The sequence below is a fragment of the Pteronotus mesoamericanus genome, unplaced genomic scaffold (genome assembly GCF_021234165.1).
Source record: "Pteronotus mesoamericanus isolate MK-2021 breed Mesoamerican mustached bat unplaced genomic scaffold, CSHL_Meso_final contig_169, whole genome shotgun sequence".
Classification (NCBI taxonomy): domain Eukaryota; kingdom Metazoa; phylum Chordata; class Mammalia; order Chiroptera; family Mormoopidae; genus Pteronotus; species Pteronotus mesoamericanus.
Genome location: NW_026555068.1, coordinates 6,924,093 through 6,943,679, shown reverse-complemented (window position 1 = coordinate 6,943,679; position 19,587 = coordinate 6,924,093). Strand labels below are relative to the sequence as shown.

At 48.3% G+C, this 19,587-nt stretch overlaps 1 protein-coding gene across 3 annotated transcripts in view; it reads left to right on the top strand.

Annotated features, from left to right (window-relative positions):
- Positions 1-516: 516 nt before the first annotated feature.
- Positions 517-19,587, top strand: part of PLEKHA2 (pleckstrin homology domain containing A2) — a 52,864-nt gene continuing 33,793 nt past the window's right edge. For 2 of the 3 annotated variants that reach the window (XM_054565989.1, XM_054565987.1), the window contains exons 1-2: positions 517-692; positions 11,770-11,933. In XM_054565989.1, coding sequence (XP_054421964.1) covers positions 11,793-11,933 — 141 coding nt within the window. In that variant the 5' untranslated portion in view covers positions 517-692; positions 11,770-11,792. Of the gene's footprint in view, positions 693-965; positions 1,087-11,769; positions 11,934-19,587 lie in introns of those variants that run through there. The other variant, XM_054565988.1, reaches the window with a different exon arrangement.

Genomic DNA, 19,587 nt, shown 5'->3' with positions numbered 1-19,587 from the left:
ACGGGGCTCTTCGGGCAATTTCATGACAATCTGGGAGAATCTGCGCTGCTTCTTTCGACCCTAACCCTAAACCTAACCCCGCAGTCCGAGGAAGGCAAGGGCTCAGGATGCCAGGGAGGCCCGACTGAAGTCGCTGGGTGGGGCTTTGGGAAGAAGGAATGGGGATCAGGGTGAACAGCCTCCCTCCTTCGAGGATGCCCTCCGCCCCGGGCCCCTTTCCGGCTCCGGACACCTGCTGCCGGGGCCGGGAGTCGGAGGCACGGCCTCCCCCCGCGGCCCAGGTTCCACCTGCGCGCCGGCAGACGCTGGCGAGGGGGTCGCGGCCGCCTTCCGGGCGCCCGCCCCGCCTCCTCCGCGCAGCCCGCCGCGCCCGGCCGTGCCCCCTCCCACCCGGCGGCGCCCCGGCACCCCTCTCCTCCCCCAGCGGGCTCCGCGGAGCATTGTACTCACATCCGGGGCTGGGTTTTGCTTTGAGGCGAAACGTAATTAACCCGGAAAAAAGAGCCGAGAGACAAGAGAAAAGGAGGGGGCGGGGTGGGGGGGTAGAAAAGCTAGAGGAGCGAGAGGCACCGAGAGTTTGGCAGCGAGATAAAGAAATCCCCCGAGAGCGCCAGCCCCGCGGGCCGAAGGGGCGCGTCCTACCCCGATGTGACACACGCACCCTGCCCGAGCCCCGGCCCCTGCACGGCGGGGTAAGTTGGGTGCCCTCGCGGGCCCAAGAGCGGAGAGGCGCAGAGGGGTGCGCGGGGGCAGGCGCGGGCTGGGGGCTGTGGGTGCTCCTGCCCTGGTGGCCGAGGGCCAAGGGGGCTCTCGCAGCAACCCCTGGCCACCGCCTCTAGCCCCGCGAAAGCCCGGAGGGCAGCCCCTCCTCCAATCCTCTGGAGCGTCCGGGGTGGCCAAGGTCGCCACCGCCAGGGGTCGGGCCGCGGGGGTGGGGCCGCAGGGAGGGTTGGGCGGGTGTTCTGCTGAGCTGCATTTTCTCACGTTTGCAGCGGCGAAACTTCTTTGCGGGTTCTGGCGCTGGGGCAGCGGCCCCGCAACAACTGCCCGAGCTGCGGGTAGGGCAGGAGAGCAGAGACCGTCCAGGCAAGTCCCTGGGGCACGCATTGGGTCGTGGAGACTCATCTCTCTCTTTCCCTATTACCTTATTACAGGACAGGCCTTGTATGCTTTCGTAGGGAGATCCCTTCCTTTCCCCTGGGTCCAGGCCGGGCCCTTGGGCTTCTGGAACTCCAGGCTATGGGGCTTACTTGAAGGAAAACTGTCCTAAAATGCATATTCGGTGCCAGGTTGGAAAAGCACCTCGAGGGGAGCTGTCTGTCTGTCTCTCTCACCAACTTCTTTCTCACCTTACTTGCTTCCCTTTTCTGCTCCAGCTCTCCAGTTCTGAAGATTGTTATTTCACCATATTAAAAAAAAAACCCAACAACAACAAAAAAAAAAAAAACAAGAGGAAAGGGAAAAAAGAGGCCTTGTAGGAAGGAAAAGTGTCCAGGCATGTCCTCCACTTTAGTCTTACACATCTCCTCCCCCAAGCCAGCCCTGCCCCCCAGCTTTTGGCTTAAGGTTTCCTTCCTTCTTGATGAGTGTAGGTTCAAGCTGTGTCTTCCCCTTCTAATGCCTCCCCTCCCTCCTCCTTTCTTTCTTTAGGACTCCAAATGAGGCTTTTCAAAAGAGAGTAAACAGCAGAGAAGAGGGAGGGGGGAAACATTCTACCAGGATGCCAGCTGTGGCTCTTGGAGCACCTCAGCCCACTTGCACTTGGGCTGAAGTTCCAAAATTGTACTCATGTTGTTTTTAATATATCTAAGTCAGTCCCCTTTTTCCTCCTTTCTGAAGCGTCATCATTTTTCTTTGGTGGTAAAGCCTTCGGAAACAGTAAAGCCGAAGATCTTGAAAGAATAGAAATGTTTGTTTCCTATCTTATTTGTATTCAATTGATATATACTGGATAACAAGGATATGAAAGGCAGGGATGAACAAAATGCAGCCTCTGTCTTTAGGGAGCTTCCAGTCTAGGAAGCTAAACAGCTTCCTAGAACACAGAACTGTTTGCTCAAAAAGAGATCCAGCATGCTTTAGAACGCAGAGGAGGTTTTTAAAAAGCAGTATGATCATATCAGCTAGTAGCTTTCTTCATTGTGTGCCGATTGCAGGCAGGTGACTTATGTCATAGCGAAAGTCTAGCTTGATAGTCTAGACTCTGGCTGCCCCAGTATATGACATCTACTAAGTGGTGAGTAAATGTTTGTTGAATGAATGAATGAATGAATGAATGATGGCAAGCACATGAATTGTTTGCACCTGTCCAGCAGAAGGGGAAAGAGCAGAGTGGCAGTGCCTCCAGCCTGTGGAAACAGTCCATCAAGCTGGTTCACGAGGGTTTACTTTGGGTGTTGCCTTTACAGCTAAGTAATCTTCTGCCCTATTTGTAAGCCCCACTTTTTACAAAGTGTGGCTCCTTGTGGAGCTCTAGCTACGGATGATGGGAGCCTTGCTTGCTTCAGAGATGGGTAATCACCTAGGCATTGACTTGGAAACCACCTGCCCTTTGGTGGAGAGTTTGTAAAACCTCCTTTTCCTTTGCTGGTGCTTTCTTCTCTCTTCTGTGTAAGGAAGTAGGGCCTGCAAATCCCATTGTGTTGTAGCGAGCTGAGCTGTATTTAGCGCATATTTTACTAAGGTTAAAATAAATCCTGAAGACATGCAGGTTTTGGTTGGTGCCTACCTATGGATTCTACGAAAGTGGGGAGGGAGATGCATCAGCCCTGTTAGCTAGATTCTCCCCAGCAACTCCTGCAGGCTTGCAGGGTGTTGTTGAAGTGCTGGAACCCTAGGGAGACCCAAGCAGCAGGAGCACGATCTTCATCGTACACATCCAGCTGGCATTTCATTGATTTTCTGTCTTCTTCATGGGGCAGGTAAACAGGTGAGTGCTGCCCTGTTAAAAAGCTGGAATGCCTCAGATTAGCTCTTGCCGTGGGCCACAGTGCAGTAAGTGTCTTTTGATTCACTGAAGCTACTGGACACTATTTATTCTGTCTGATGTAGTCCTAGAACTTGGAAAAGAGGATGTGAGTGCTGGAACATTGGGCTGCTCTGTTGCCCCACTGTGAGCAGTTTGGGTCGCCTTACTTTCAGTTTTCCGTCTGCCGTTGAGCTGGATAGGACTCTGGCAATCTAATCTGTTAGGCTTTGGAAGGGAAGGAAACAGAGCAAATATTATGGTTTGACAGCCTATGGGAAGAGAAGAATCCTAGCCCTGCCCAATATAAGTGCATCCTCGAGCCTGAGAATTGGACAGGGTGGGGAGAGAGGGAGGCTGAGAGGTGGGAGGGATGGGGTCCCTTCCTTCCTGTTCTGAGGAGCCTGTGCTTGGTGCAGTGGGACTATAACTGATCTTTATTCCAAATCTTGGGTTACTCGGTTCTCTCCTCCTCTGGCCCAGTCAGTCCTTTGGGCTTTAAAACTTACCTTTCTGAGAGCCCCTTGTCTGTCCTGACCCCTGTTTACTGAACTAACTTGCAAAGGATTTCAGGCTGGATTGGGCTCTCTCACCGTGGAGGTCCCGGTCCTTCTGTGCAGGGGCCCCTGACACTGCCCGGAGTGGGCTAAAGGCTTCCAGCTTTGGGCCTGGGGTGTGCTTTCCTGTGCACAGAGGTCGACCAGCTGAGATAAAGGGGTGGGAAGCTAGGTCTGCTTGTCCTTCCACTCCTGGGACACACTACCAGTGAATGCGCGAAGGCTAGTACTCGCTGTCCCATCAGCTAGGACTCAGATTTGGCCACCTTCTTGCAAAGTGGCTCTCAGCTATTGTGCTTCTCCTTTGGGCAGAGCAGGAGGCAGCTCCAGAGTCCCTTCCCTGGAACCGATAGGCGTGGGTGGGTTCTGTTAACTTTCAGAGCAAGCTGGCCAAGGTGGAGTCTGTGGAACTCTTGGACTTTTTTAACCTCTTGGAGAATTTTAGAGATGTAAAATATGATGGGTCTTGGAGCAGAGGCTAGAGTAAGGGACATTTATGCCTTTCTTTGTGAGGCATGCCAGTGTCATGGCCTTTTCACTGACATTTGCTTATTGATATTTGAGGGGCAGAGGTGGCTGCCGCAGCTCCTGCCCCTCACTGGGCAGCTTGGGTGCCATGGTAATCATACGCTTCCTCGTTAGGCGCTCCACACACGAACAGCCTAACAACATTTGCCCAGTACTTACTCCTTACCAGACATTCTGGTAAGCACTTTTCACACATTATTTATTTCCCTTAATCCCCACAAGCAGCCTTTGAAGTAGGTACAGTGATTCTCTCCGTTTTGCAAACGAGGAAATAGGCCCAGAGAAGTTCAGCAGGGTCTGACTAAAACCCAGCCTCTTTCACTTCACTCTCCCACATCAATGGGTAACTGAAAATCAGCACACCCTTTTTCATGGTCATCTGCTCGCAGGAGTTTCATCAAACGCACTCATACCGATCGCTGTCACCTGCACACCCTCCTCGGCACGCCCAGTACCCCCTCGTTCCCTGAACTCAGAGCTGCGAGCACATGCCTTGAGACAGGCGGACTTGCACTGTCCTCAGGCACTTTCCAAAAGGCTGGCAGAGAGGAGAAGCAATGGCGTTTGCTTTTCACCTCCCTACTGGCCACGTTTTAGTGGCTGACGCTCTCAAGTTGTAAGTGAAGATTATAACTCTGGGACTGCGGTGTAGTTTTTGCTAGGAAGCCCCGCCAAGAAATGGAATTCTTTGAGCCTTCTCAAGTGGGGGGAATTGACGTCGCTGCAAGTTGGAGATCCCAGTTTTTATAGGCCATTTAGAACACCAAGGTGGCAGCCCACCCGCACCGGGGTCCCTCTGGTGGAGGTGGTCTTCGGAGCCTTGAGCCGAGGCAGGCCTGTGTTTCCTACTGGCTCCAACAACCACATTTTCTCAGAACACAGACGAGGCTGCTGTTAAGACAGGTCATGAGTGTTTAAAATACTTTGTTGTTTTTAGCATTCTTACTGCAGTGGTATCAATGTTCCGTTACTTCTGCCATTTCCTCCCCATTTTTTTCCCCTTAAAAATTCCTTGAGTGTCTCTTGTCGTCCATTCAAAGCTCTTGGGGTCCGGTGGGGATTGGGCTGTCTGTGTCAAGGAGGCTTCTTTTCTTAACTTCCCCATTCCTGTAGATGTTTGCATTCCTCACCCTGAACTTCCGTCGGGAACATGTTCTTGGTACATTCTCTTCTCTCTCACATTACTCTCCTGCCTGAGACTATTTGGAGTGTGCTCTGATGACATTTTCAAAATGCAGTGATATTATAACAGTAGAAAATAGATGCTCCCACACTTCCTAAGTTATCATCTTTGGCCCATTCTCAGGGATGTGTTCTGAAATAGCTAAGCTCGTGTTTTGTTATTGTTCTTGTGATTTTTCTTGGGCCCTTGGCAGTGTTGAGGTTCCACAATACATGTCTATGTTTGCTGCAATTTAACGTAGGTGAGCGCTCTGTTCACATGGCCCATGCATATCCTAGCCAAGAGTTGACTGTCTCTCCTTAACCTCCACACCCCAGACCCTCTCTGCTGTATGACAGTCCTCGCTGAGCCCTCTGATGTCATTTCCTGATAAACTTTCTCCTGTAGAAATTTAGCAGTTTCCTGTGGGTATCCCTGTCACTTACTGCCAGTGCTGGACGCTGCGGTTTCCAGTTGCCACCTCTTTCTCCCACCATCAGAGGGTGACAGGACAGGAGATGTACTCACTGTACGTCGGAAAACAGCTTCCTGATTATTTTCTGGACTAAATCACTGAAATTCCCTGTCCTGCCAACACAGAGTAACATGAAAGAAAAATGTCCAAATTTAAAAAATAAAGTAAGAATTTTTTTTCTGACCTTTTTTTGAACTGGAGGTTAGATTGTGTCATAATGGGGCCAATGCCAGGGCTTCGTCTCTGTTACCCCTTTCTCGTATTTTTATAAATACTTCATCAGCGTCAGAATGGCCAGGCAGCTCAGTCTCCCTTGTTTTGCTCTATTCTTTCTCTTATCTCCAAACTACATTAGTGATTTTAAAAATCAAAATGTCCAATTCACTAAACGATAGCTTTCATGACTTAACAGCTCTATAGCTTTTGTTCCTTAAAAAAAAAAAAAAAAATCTGTTTATCCATCTCTTCATCTATCTCACCATTTATGTTAAAAATGGCAACCCTGTCTCCCAAGTTTCAAGACAGAAAGTTCCACTGGGGGGTCCTTGTCAGGTTCCCCTTCCTTTTCCTGAAGTGGCTCAGATGCTGGAGTCAGAGAGGCATCGACTCTGGCATGAATATTGTGGGCTCCAGGGACGGGGCTCCTCTGAGGAAGACCAGAGGGTAAGGAAACAAGCCTGCCAGGGAAAGAATGAGCCTAAGAGGATGTTGAAATAGGAAGTAAGGTGCCCAACTAGAATGGAGGGTGCCGAAGCTCTCTGACTAGGTGTCTGGCTCTTGGGCAATGGTGATGGGTGGGATATTGCTTTATTAGATTTAGGGCTTTGACACACCAAAGAAGTTCCAAGAGAGCTGGAGTGTAGGCAAGGTTTTACTTATTTGTGGACTCTGGAGAATTGAGAAATTCATTCTGAGCTTCAGAATTTCTATGCTGGGGATGAGGGTTTGTGTGGAGTTAAATAGCTTTTCTTCCCACTGAACAAAGTAACACACATTCCCTGTAAAAGGTTTGGGAAATACGGAAAATATGTAGAAGTAAGTAAAATTCATTTATAACCCACAGATAACTGCTAATATTTTGGTGTCTGTGTGTCAGTTTTTTTCTATCCAAATGTAGATATAGAAAAATAATATTTAGAGGGTTGAGATCGTATTATGAATCATATTTTATCTTAAAGGATCTTATCAGGATATGGTTTCTGCCTACTTGATTAAAAAATGACTTGAAAACATAGTTTTTAAATGATTATGTAACATTTCCTTATGCGAGTGTCTTATAATTATTTAATTATTCCCTAATCATTAGGACATTCAGAGCACTTCCAACTTTTTGTCATTACAAATTCTAGTGCAGTTGCTGTCTTTTTATTTTAATCTTTATTTGCATCTTTGTTCATTTACTTGGATGGAATCCTAGAAGTAGAATTACTGGGTCAAAGGGTATGAACATTTTTAGCTCTCTTGTTACATATTGCCAAACTGCTTCCCAGAAAGGTTCCTACTCCTGTCCGGGGTGTGTAAGAATCTTAGGGACATTTTTCAGGTGGGTAACATTTGTTATAAGCAGCAATCTTCTCGTTAATTTTTCACCCTTTTGCTGCCCCTCTCTTCCTTCCGGATATGTTCTCTATTTTTTTAGGGCCTTCGTCCCTCATATCTCTTGCATATTATGAGCCTGATAAAGAAATCGGTTGCTTCAGTTCTAGGGGACAATTTTATTGTTGGCTTGAATCTCTTCCAGCGATGGAACCTGAGGCATTGAAATGGGCAGTTGAGGAGAGATTTTGCACAGGGACATCTCCAAATGCCCCGATCTCATTGTGAGGTAGGCAGCCATTGACTCCTTTTTTCCTTCATGAGCTTTGTCTGGTCAACTGGCAAATGTTGGCCAGGAATCTTGGTTTAATTGACTTTTAACCCATTTTCTGCTGTGGATCAATGGGTAACTTCATGCAAGTTCACTTTTTTCCTTCCAAGTTTCATTTTACTATAAATTAAACATTTAATATATTTTTATTTGCAGTACATACTTAGGAACTTGGATACTGAAGAAATCTGGATCATATAAAACTTTCCTCTTTTCTATTTTTCTTTTCTTTAAAATACATTATTTAGTTACCTGGCTTATGTGAGGCCATGGTTTGGTTTCGTTTGGTTTGGGCTATGTGCGTGAGAGAGACAGAGATTGACTGATATTGATTGTGTGCACACATCATTTTGATCTCATTTCACAAAGTCCAGGAAGGAAAATGAAGCAGGAAATAAGTCTTAAGAATTGTAAAAAATCCTAAGCTATGATTTGGTCATATTATTACTTGGAATTAACATTGTTTTCATGTAAAAGAAGAAAAGCACGAAAATATGAATTTCAGCATTATTTTAATAGTGAAAAACTGGATGTAATCTAACTGTCTAATCATGGAGAAATGGTTAAGTAAATTATAGTAAATACAGTTTGGTAATGTTATGCAACCATTAAAAACAATGATTACAAAGACTATGTAGCAACATGGAACATGTTTATGATATAATTTAAAACTTTAAGAAGACCGATTATGCAGACGGGCATGAAAAAGCATGCAGAAGTGAAAATGGTTGCCTAGAGTGATCTTTTAAAAATGCCAACATTGTTACACTGTGATTTTTGCACTAAACACGGAAAACACTAGGGAAGTTTGGCATGCTTTGGAAAGATAGGGAGGGTTGAGCGGGGTGGACCAAGGTCCCTTCCGGCATAAATGTCTGTTCTCATTGTCTTCCATGTGCTATGAAGGCTAAGAAGCTACTTGCTCAGTGGTTCATTGCGGTGTTAGAGCAGAGGTGAAGAGTGCAGCCTCCGAGAGGGCATGTGCTCCTTCAGCCCCAGGAGGACACTTTGCATATTGTCTCAGGAGATGGGGAGAGTCATTGTCAGAGTATGGGGCCCAGGACATGCCGGGGGCAGGGGGGGGGGCAGGGGGCAAGTATGGGGGGCGGGCAACTCCTGGGTCAAACCACCCAATGTCACCCTCCACCCAATATTTTTACTCCGGGAAATTTAAGTTAAAATGGAATTTAAGATAACAAGTGATTTTAGAGAGTCAGAAATTAGCCTAAAACTATGTAACTGGAGGAAGGTGGAGAGAGTTAGAAAGGACATTTGAAAGCTTTGTCTCTGTCTTGATAGGGGAATTTTGGGGTCAGTGAGTGTGTGTGTGTGCATCATGGTGGGTTTTTCCCCCCTTTGCTACAAATTGCTAGCACTTCCCTTTCTCCCCACACTGCCCAGTTGTCTGGGCTGAGCCGGGGCGGGGGGTGGGGGGGTGCAGAGTTAATTGTATTAGAGGGCCCCTGTGAGAAAAAGAGGAGGAACCAGCAGAGACTTGGAAGATGAAGGTGACAGATCTAAGAGGCAGGGAGAGGGGATTTGGGGCTGGGGACAGCAGGCTGTCCATATCAAGTCTTAGCAGCTGTTGTGACAAAGGCTATACTGAGGGGTCCGAATGAACTGTCAGAGGACTGGGGCTTAGGCCCTCAGGTTTGTGTTTTGTGCACTGTCTTGAGGCTGTCACTTCTGTGTGGGTCGGCTGGTTATCACCACGTGTCCCTCCTGCTGGTTCTCCTGCAGCTGACCCTTCCCCCACCTCCCACATTCTTGATGCTCTCTGTGACTCAGCGGCTTCTCAGGACGTCTGAGCAGCCTATTTTTTCTGGGGCTAGAACCACAGTCAGGAGATGTTGTAACCAGAACTCTTCCTTTTATTATCTTTCCTTCTGAGACATGAAGGTCTTCTCCCTCCCATAACCTGTGCAAATGGGAAGCCTCCTCCACAAAAGTGGGCAGTGGGAAGGTTGTAGAAAGAGTACCCTCTCTAGCTTCTGCCTTGAGAAAAAGACAGGCTCTGATTAATCCTGTCGGCTGAAAAGAGAACATTGGAAAGCCAGCCTGAAGTTGGGCGTTGTGCTTACCCACTGGGCCTCGCTGCATATTCTATGCTTTCTCTTAGAAATGACCCAGGAGTGGCAATAGTCCTGAAACCCCTGGGAATTCTGTCTCTCTGGCTGCGTCAAGGGAATTTGCCGAGTTTTCTTGGGGCATGCGTGCACCCCCCATCCTGACCAGACAGCTGTGCACTCTCAGTGGGAGGCTCCTCTAGCCTTTCTGCAGGGGGACCCCTGTGTGCCCCTGTTCCCAGGGATGTCCTTTCTCAGGGATGCACGCCCTCTCCAACCAACGCCAGGCCTCTTGCCTTCGCTTCTTGGACCTGTGTCTGCAAGAAGACTTCACGATCCTCCTGTGGCGCTTGTTCCTAACTCCTGGCTTGTCTCCATCTCTTTCGCTTTCCTGTGCTCACAGTAGATCCGTTGTGGAACTGGAGCTGGGGCGAAAGCTTTGCTTGGGTAGGCACGAGAAGCAGGGCCTCCGGCTGCCGGTACCTGCGACAGACCTGATGCTCCATTGAGCAGGGCTGTTTCTGCCCTCAACCCTCACCCTGCCATTTCCGCTACACTTCTTCCTTCGCCACTGCCATCTTTTTTAACCTCCGTTTCTGTTCTTTTATCCTTTTTTTCACCTCCTCTTTTATTTCTCCTTTTACATCCTTTGCCCTGCCTGCTTTATTCTTTGCTTTCCCATTGTTACCCAGCGAGTCGTGGGATCCCTGACGCATCTCCCTTCTGACTGAGTCGTCTCTCCTGATTGGCATTCTGGCCTGACCCTCCTGAATCGAGGGATTCGCTGTTGACTGGTATCCTTGTCTGTAGACGGCCCTTTCCTCCTTGGGGCAGCCTTTCGACGCTGCCAGGCCCCTTGTGGGGGTGGGAGAGAACAGACCGCACCACCAGGTGCCACCCTTAGAATGGGCCTGACTGCAGGCCCTGCCCCCTGGGCCTGGAAGATGACAGGTGTAGTATCTCAGTAGCTTACCTGTTGACCAACCTAGTGTAGGCAGTGGCCTTAAGTTGGCCGTCTCATGACTTTGCTTAGTTGTAGACGAAGATCCATGGTGGGCTCCGGTCTTAGTGAATTTTACTTGTTGGAGCCAAGCAGGGCCAGGGGTGGGTGGTGTCTGTCCTTGAAAGTCTAAATGGTGTTTTCTAATCCCTGTGGGGCCTTGTCACCCTTCTACACTGTGTTGTGCGTCAGGTTGGGTGTAACCGCCTGCGGGAAGTTGCTCCTAAGCCTTCGGGGGGAGAACAGAGCTCCTGCCCTTACTTTGGCTCTGCAGAGAGACTGAAGGAAACCTCAAGGAGAGGGGAGGCTGGCTTGAGGGTGGGGCATGTCTCCTAACACCAAGATCCTCTGGGGTCAGGCGAAGTGGTCAGGGGTTGGGGCTTTCTTTCCATCCCTCATTCTTTCAGTTACAAGTGGCTTCTGGGTAACTGCAAAGTGGAGGAAGTGAAGCATGTGGCCCTGCCCAAAGGACCCAGGGACGCTTGAGTTAATTCTTTGACACCTCCATGGATCTGGAGGGGCTGCTATTGACCGAATTACTGGCAGCGTTTTATCTAGTAGTTGAACTGGAGCTTAAATCCATCCTGAGATAGTTTCTTTATGTATAAAACTAGGTTATGACCTATTTTCTAAGGCTTTTGTGACGAATGATAATAATGCCTAGTGTTTACGAAGTGCTTAATACACGCCAAGCACTTAATTTTCATCAAAACCTTTATGAGGTGCAGGGAGTGTTATTATCCCCATTTTATAGATGCAGAAACTGAGGAGCACAAAGATTAAATAGTTTGTGGTCACACAGTAAGTGGCCAGAACTGGAATTGGAACCCTGGCCCTTGACCCAAAGCCTAGGCTTATACCCTCTGTGTATCTCAAGCTGCCTAATGCTCAGCTCAGCGCATAAAAGAGCCTCAGGAAAGTGAGGTGATGCACGTTAATGGATTTTGATGACTGCTTACGGAATGGAATCCGTAGAGGTTTCCAGGCCCTGGCTGGGGTGGAACATTTGGTGCCCTGGGGAAGGGAGCTGATGCGAGAGCGTGCCGCCAGCACAGCTTCTGACAGAGGTGAGTCAAGCCAGAGCGAGGTTCCTACGGGGCCTGCTTCACCCTCCTTCTCACCAGCACCTCCCTCCCTCCTGCCATGCAGGGTGATGTGAGCAGAGCCCAGGAATGCCTTATGTGGATCGGCAGAACCGAATCTGTGGGTTTCTGGACATCGAGGAGAATGAGAACAGTGGCAAGTTTCTGCGGAGGTACTTCATTCTGGACACCCAGGCCAACTACCTTCTCTGGTACATGGACAACCCCCAGGTGAGAGGCTGCGGGGGAAGGCGGCAGGGGGCTGGCTGCCCGTCACTGCCTGGGAGGAATGCACATGGGATTAGCCTGAAGGGCTTCATCTGTCATGGGCAGCACCGACCTGCTGGTCAGGAAGGAGGGGGAAACGCCTCCACGCACACACACGCCCGGAAACACGCATGCACACACATGCACCCTCATGCACAGGAAATCATCCCAAATTTTAGTTTGAGAGAAAGCTCATCTCTCCTGACCCAGAGGATCTGGTGTCTTTTCTCACACTCGGGGAGAGGCAGGCCGGGTTGGGTCCAGGCTCTGAGGCACGGCCCGCTTCCGCTCCCCTCTCTTGTTAGGGCTGTGGCCTTGTGGCCGCTCCTGCTCTTCCACTCTGGGGCCCCTCCCAGCAGAGAATGTGACCTGATTCCCTGAGCTGGACAAATGGTGGACTTCCCTGGTCTCTTGCATTGAGCCGGGAGTCCCAACACCGGGTTGCAGGTGACCCAGGAAGTCCCCTACTTTTGCTTCCTTGCACTGCAGATGAAAACAGCTGAGTCTCAGACATAGGAATCAACAGGGTCCCCCAAGTTTTGTGGCCTTGCCCGGGAGTCCCTGGTCTGGGAAGAAGTTGCTCAGCCTCTGATACGGGATCTCAGGTCTTTTTTCAGCTGCTCTGAGTGCTGTTGGCTCTTTCCTTCCCACTGTCCCCGAGCAGTCCGGTGGGATGGAGCCCCAAAGACTGGTGTGGCCCTTGAACGGCGAGATCATGGGCCATGGCCATGCTGGGGTGGGGAGGGGTGTGGGCCTGAGATTTGGCTCTGGTTCAGAGACTTGGGAAGGGGAAAGCCTGAGTGTTGCAGGATGGATTTGGGCTTTGAGATGTGAAGTGGAAAAAGAATCCTGCGAGTTTCTAGGTTGTTATCCAGGGACTAACCCTCTAGAGACCTTTGGCATTTGTCCTCTGGATTTAATGGCTGAGAGAAAATGCTGTAGATACAGAAAACATACTCACAGATCAGCTGCCGCGAATCACTGTCTCCAGGAAAGACTTAACCCAAAATAGAACTGTGCCCCCTGTTTTACCCCACATTCCTGATAAACCTTCTGTTGATTACTTGCATTTAAACTGCTGAGCATGCAGAAGAAAACCTACACACAGACACTCACATCCTTGACGTAGTCTGGAATGCCTGCCTCTTCTGATGTTTTGTTTTGGGGTTTGCCTTCGGGCCCTGCTCTCTCATTTTCCCTGCCTTTGCTCTGTAGAGGTGCCCACAGCTGAGTCAACAGATCTTCTGTGAAAGGAAATATCATTTTAGGTGCTACTTCCCCACTATTGGAGGAACTTGAAATCGAGTCCTGCGGCCAGCAGACCTGGCTTCTGGCATGCCAGGGATGAGCCTGGTGACTTACGGTCTGTGAGTCTTATCGTTCATTTTCCCTTTTTCATCCTTCGTATACCTCCTCCCACTGATCTGCCAAGTTGGCTCAGGTAATTCGAATGTATTTTTGTCCTGCTTTAGCGAAGTTAGTGCTATGCATCTTACTAGGACTGTTCTTAACCCGAATTCCCTTGCTTAGGGAATCCTGCCTAGCCGTTGCCAGCAACCTCCCCTGAGAGCTGGACCCTCCTTCATACTCTGGGCCACAGGCTGAGTCTTGTTGTCAGTGACATGTCACCCGGGACCACAGTGTCACCATTTCCAATCTCGAGCGTTGCCAGTTGTCAGGATTTCTCTTGCTCTTCCCAGCTTTCTGATTTGACTCTTCCTTGGTTGCACTAACCGTGGAATGCTGGGCCTTGGGCTGCCTTCCTGGGGCGCCTGGGTTCAGCCTCTGCGGCAGGTCTCACCCTGCCCGGGGAAGCCTCCTGTGCCCCCCTGCCCACTGAGCTCTCTTTGTGCTAGAGCCTTCTCGGAGTTTGAGTTACCAGATAAAACTCGTGGCCCCTGCTGCAGATTCTTTACATTTTCCCTGGAGGCAGAAATTTCAGCTGGCTTGGCACATGCCTAAAAAGGGAGAGTCTGGCTGTGACACGGCAATATTTCAGAATATTTTACTTCTTTAGTTGTTGGCGTGGCTCATTGTTGCATTAAAGGCCAAACGGCCATTCTAGGCTTGCGAGTGGATATTTTTGTTAAGTTGTGGAAGAGTGTTAGTGCATTACTATGCACTAGGCACTGTTCTAAGGACTTTATTGGGTTTTCATTTCATTCTGACGGCGGTCTAATTGGTAGGTACTATTGTCCTCATTCTGAAGGCGAGGTGGGTGAGGCACAGAGGGGAAGACGTTTACCTGTGGTTACATCATAAGAAAGTGGTAGAGCCAGGGCTCTAACTCTGGCAGTCTGACTCTGGTTTCCCTGCTATTATTGCTGGTAATGAGACAGTCATTTTAATGTTGCTTGGGAGGAAGGAAAATTTTCAAAGGTAGTTTCTGATTAAGAAATAGAAGCCAGAGGACTCCCGGGGCTGGGAGCTCTTAGCTGGCAGGGGGCTCACCTGGGTTAGCTTTTGGTCCACAGTGTCCAGCCTGTGGGAAATGTGTACTCACTGAGTGAATGAATGAACAAACCGAAGAGGGTCGGGTAAAGACATGGTCAGAGGGAGGCCTTCATGAAAAGCGGAGCGTCTGACACTGCGCTTCTGGCGTGGGCGGTGTGGCCGAAACCCAGTGGAAGCTCTGGAGAGGGCCCGGCGTGAGGAGAGGGTGGCTTGGAGGTTATCCCAAGAGCAGGCTGGAGGGTTTGGGTCTGTCCCTGTGAAGAGAGACATTGGAAACTCCATTCAGCCCTGCACATCTTACTTGTATAGGGAAAAGGAGACACCTGATATAGTATCTTAGTTATTTAATAGACATTAATAAGTAGGGGATTTTCTGAACCCAGGTCTCTGATCTCTGCCTGTTTAAGCCACTTGGTATTTATGGACCCTGTTTTTACTACCACTGTTACTGCTGTTATTACTAACTAACTGCAGGTTATACTTAACCGAGTCTTACTGAGTGGTTGCTCTGTACCAGCTATTGTGCAAATGCATTACGTGTATTGTCTCATCAGTTCCTCTCAAGACTCCTGGGACTCAGGAACTATGATCCCTCCCATAGTGTTATTCTCTGCAGGGTGCAGAGAAGTCTAGTGACTGCTCAAAGTTGTGCAGGCGGTAAGTGCAGAACTAGAATTGGAGCCAGGTCTGTCTGACTTGAGTGTCTGCACTCTTCTTCCTTCTGTGGTATTTATGCTCTGTCTTGAGCAAGGTCCTGGAGGCGATGTGGAAGGTGAACTCAGTGAGGTCTTTGCCACTAGGAAGCTTCAGGTTCAGTTGGGGAGATGAAAACAATACACACAAAACTATAGTGCTAAAAATCCAAGTCCATCTTTATAACAAGATAGCATATCACTAAGCTGATCCACCCAGATGCCAGTATTTCGGTTGGAGGAGAGGAGGCGGCAGTGTTCCTTGCTGCTGCCCATCTGGGGAAGAGTAGCGCTTGGAGATGGAGTCTTAGATGGAACATTCTTAGGCCAGGGAGACAAAAGATCAAGGACCAGATCCTGGCTCTGCCACTCCGTTGTTTTGCACGTAGGCAAGCCATTTATCCTCCCTGGGCCGTAGGCATTCTAGGTGATCCTGAACGTGGCGTTTGGCCCTTTATTTCCTGAAGGGCTGAGAATAGGGTAAGATCCTGGACTTCAGCAACGCTAGATAACACAGAGGAGCAAAACGTGCACTGCATGCCAGACACCGGTCAGATGCTGAGGCTTCAGCAGCAAACTAGGCAAGTCTTGCCCTCATGGAGCTTGCAGGTAGCTGGGGAGGTAGATGATCAGATAAAAATGTGGCAGGGAGAGCTGTGGGGCTCCCCTTTATGGAGGGTTAGCAATAAATCCAAATCTGGAAGTAACTACTACAAGTGATTGTAAAGCACTTTACAGGTTTTGAATTGTTGTCACTTACAGTACCTCACTTGATTGTTTTGCGTCCTGGAGGAAGGGGAAGAGGAGGGTGTTTTCAGTGAGGGCAACAGTAGTCTTTTGGGGGCAGGGCAGCACCAAGGAGGGAAGGTGAGATAGTCTGCTTAGGGGGTGTGTAAGGTCCGGTTCCCCAGAAGGCCCCAGGACGAGGATTTGTGGCAAGTTCTTTATTAAGGAAATGTTCCCCTGAGACTGTCAGGTGTGCTGGGAAGCAGGGCAGGGAAGGCGAGGGAGCCAGACAAGGGTGTGAGCTCAGGAGAAGTCTGCCGAGGGTAGGTGGGCCTTAGCCCGTTGCTGCGGGGTGGGGGCAGGGGACAGTAAGGGAGGCCTAAGAGTTGGCCCAGTGGAACCGGGCTTCCATATGCCTCGCTGGACAGATGTGGGCAAAACGGCTCCGGTGGCCTGATGGCAGCCTTCTGAAGTAGAGCTGCTGGTGGCGGCCATGGTGAGCACAGCCAAACATAAGGTGGGAGGCCAGCGGCAGTGTCTGCTTCCAGGACAGATCGTGGGTGCATGTTACCCGTCAGCTTGCGGGGACCAGGTACAGCCTTGACTGCTTGTCAATATGTAGGTCCGTTGTGGTAGAGTGAAGAATCAGGGTTTTTTAATAAGGCACTGTTGACACCAAGCTGATCTAGGGTGAAACCTATTAGCTAAAAAGGACCCCTATAAATGGAGAGTTTCAATATTATTGATTATGACCACTGACTTGGCTAATGCATTTAAAAATCAATATGCTGACAATATCAAGCACATAAATAATTCGTAAATAGAAACAAATATTGGCTGGATTTTCCTTAAAGCACTCCTATGATATGATGGCACCAGCACTTGTATTTTAATTTAATGTTGGTGCCTATCATGGGAGAGGGCATGAAACTCCTTAATAAGGCTTCTCTCTTTTATTGCCATGACCTACAGAGTCATTAACTATGTTTTAGTTGCACAGCAACGCTTACGTTCCACCTGTCCAATGTCTGCTCGGCTAAGGAATTGCAAGACTAAACTGTATAGCCCTGAACAAAGGAGAAACAGAAGCATGAAAGGACTATTGCACTAGATTGTTGTTCTTGTCAGATTTACTCAGTAAAATATATTTTCTCTCTTTGGTCAAAAAATACTTTCCAAAGGCCATGATGTGAATTTTGGAACAAATTACCCATAATATAATATCCAAAAAGATTGCATCTCTGCATATCTCCTGGTGTCTGTGGGCCTTCAATAAAAACCTTTTGCTTTCCTTTTTAAAAAAATAAGCTGAAAGCAACTCTTCATTGAAAGGGGCAAAGGGCCCTGCCTTGTTGACAAAAAGATGAATATTTGGCTGCATTTTAAGCATATGGAGGGATGGTAGGAAATTATATCAATACATAATATATAATGGACAATAGTCTTGTCTTAAAGGCTAGGCAAAAGTTAGTGTGTGGGTTTTGTTTTGTTTTGTTTTTTTTAAATTGTGTTTTCTGTATCAAAAACCTTCTTGAGGAAAATTTGGCTGAAATCCAACACTGTTTAAAAGATTTTTGTATAATATGCTTCACCCTGTCAAAATGCCAAGGGCCCGTAAGATAACTTTCTTTAAAAACTGGCCAATAACTGCACCTGGTACAAAATTTGCAATGTGGGAAAACTGATACAGTGACAGGTTTCTTCCTCCCGCTCCTGTTCCCCAGCTGTGTATTTCCCTAGCCAGAGGCAACCAGTAATACCAGTTTCTTGTGTCTGCCCAGAGATACTCTCTGTATATATAAGCATCATGATGACTCTCAGATCTTCACCAGCTGTTGGGGCAAAGTGTGTGTAATTCATGGATTTTGTGTAATTGGTCTATCAGCGATCTATGTAACACATGATTTCAAGGGTTAAGAAGAATTCCTGGCATGCTTTTGTCTGTCATTGTGTTAGAGTAAGAATGAAGAATTCCATCGAGGGGGGGAAAATCCCTAAAGAAGATTTCAAGTGACAGATCTGTACTTTGTCTAAAGTGCAAATTAAAATAAAGAAATGCAAATTCTGCTTAGGTTTAATTATTATTAAATTAATGTCTTAAGAATTAAAATTATGTGTGGATTTTTGAGAGTTAACGTGAAATACCCTGAGTGCAATTTTGTTTTATGTGTTTTCTGTAGTAATTTTATTCTTTAAAAACAATTTTTGTCTTTACAACAAGGTGTACTTTGTCTAAATGGAAAAGAAGTAAAACCTAAGCACTTGGAGGCAATCATGTTAACTGTTACCACTACTTTGTATTAGAGCCCAAGCAGCTAAAGAGATGGAAGCTGTGAAACTTAGCAGAGGCTTTGCTCACCCATGGTGATTTTCTTAAAATTTGTCTTTGGTTATCTTGCTAGGTTTTGTTTTAGATCTTAACCTTCAGCATTCATTTACTATATCTGTTTATATATCTACTTTAAAATATTTTATATATCTGTTTATATACAAGAATGCCATCTTATTGTTCAAATAATGTCTCTATGGAAAGTGCTTGGGAGCAGGACTGCACAGTAGATTTTGCTTCAGAGCCCATTTGTATTAGTCCATCCGCTGAGCACAGGACACCTTGATGAACACATTAATGAGGAAGGCACCGTTGTTCGCTGAGCCCCCATCCTCAGCTGTAAAATACATGTAATAATATGAATTACCTCTATCTCTGACGTAGTTGCTGTGAAGATTAAATAAAGTAATGTATGTGAAAGTACTTGGATAAACTCTGGAGTTTATCAAGTTAGATGTTGGTAGAGGTGTTATTTGTTAAGGCATTTTTGTTCTGACGGAGATGAGAGATGGACGGGGAAGTGGGGAGAGCCCGGAGTCAGCGAGGACAGCGAGGGATTTGCCCCGCAGCTTCCTGATGTGCACAGGGCGGCGGCGGCGTGGAGGGAACGCAGTGGAAGGGAGCGGTTTAAGGGCCCTGTGAGAAAGAAACCGATGGGCCTGGTGGCTGACTGAGGGCGAGGCAGAGTGTCTCAGAGGGTCACAGGCTCAGCGTCTGCCTGGCTGCGGGGAGAAGGTGGAGCTGCTGGCAGAGATGGAGAAGTTGGGAAGGGAAGCAGTCAGAGGGTGGAGGGGGGATGATGATTGAGGTTGAGATAAATGTGGAGGAGGCCAAGCTGAGGAAACCAGTGAAGCACTTGGCCGATTGAGTGTCAGTTTTCAGAAACACTCAGTTGGCCAGTTGTTGGAGTCTCAGATCCTGAACGTGTCCCAGGGATTGTCTAGGGCCCAGGCCGTTGACCCTGTCTTTAGGTCACTGTCACCAGGATTGAAAGAGGAAGTAAAAGAGCTGGGAATGTGGTGGCTGAGAGACTTCCACATCAAGAAGTCTATCGTGGCTAAAGCCGGTCCTGGTGCTAGTCAACAAGAAGGAGACGCCCAGATAAGAGAATGAAAGCAGTACACCAGCACAGCAGGTTATGGTATAGAATTGGCTTTTCTCGAAGGGAAAGATTAAATCCCTCTCCATGCACTGGAGCCTGCAGAGAGCAGCCATGATCATTTCACCTTCCTTCAGGCAGCATCAGGAAGTGGAGCGGCAGGGTGGAGGGGAGATGTGTTTGATACCAGAGCCGCAGGTGAAGCCACTGCCTGGGTCCCCTAACGCCTGGGAACAGCTTGGTCACCTCCCTTTCGTTATTCTCTCAGGCCACCGTGGGGCTGTGGAATGCGGGGCAGAGGGAATCATCCTCTTCCCT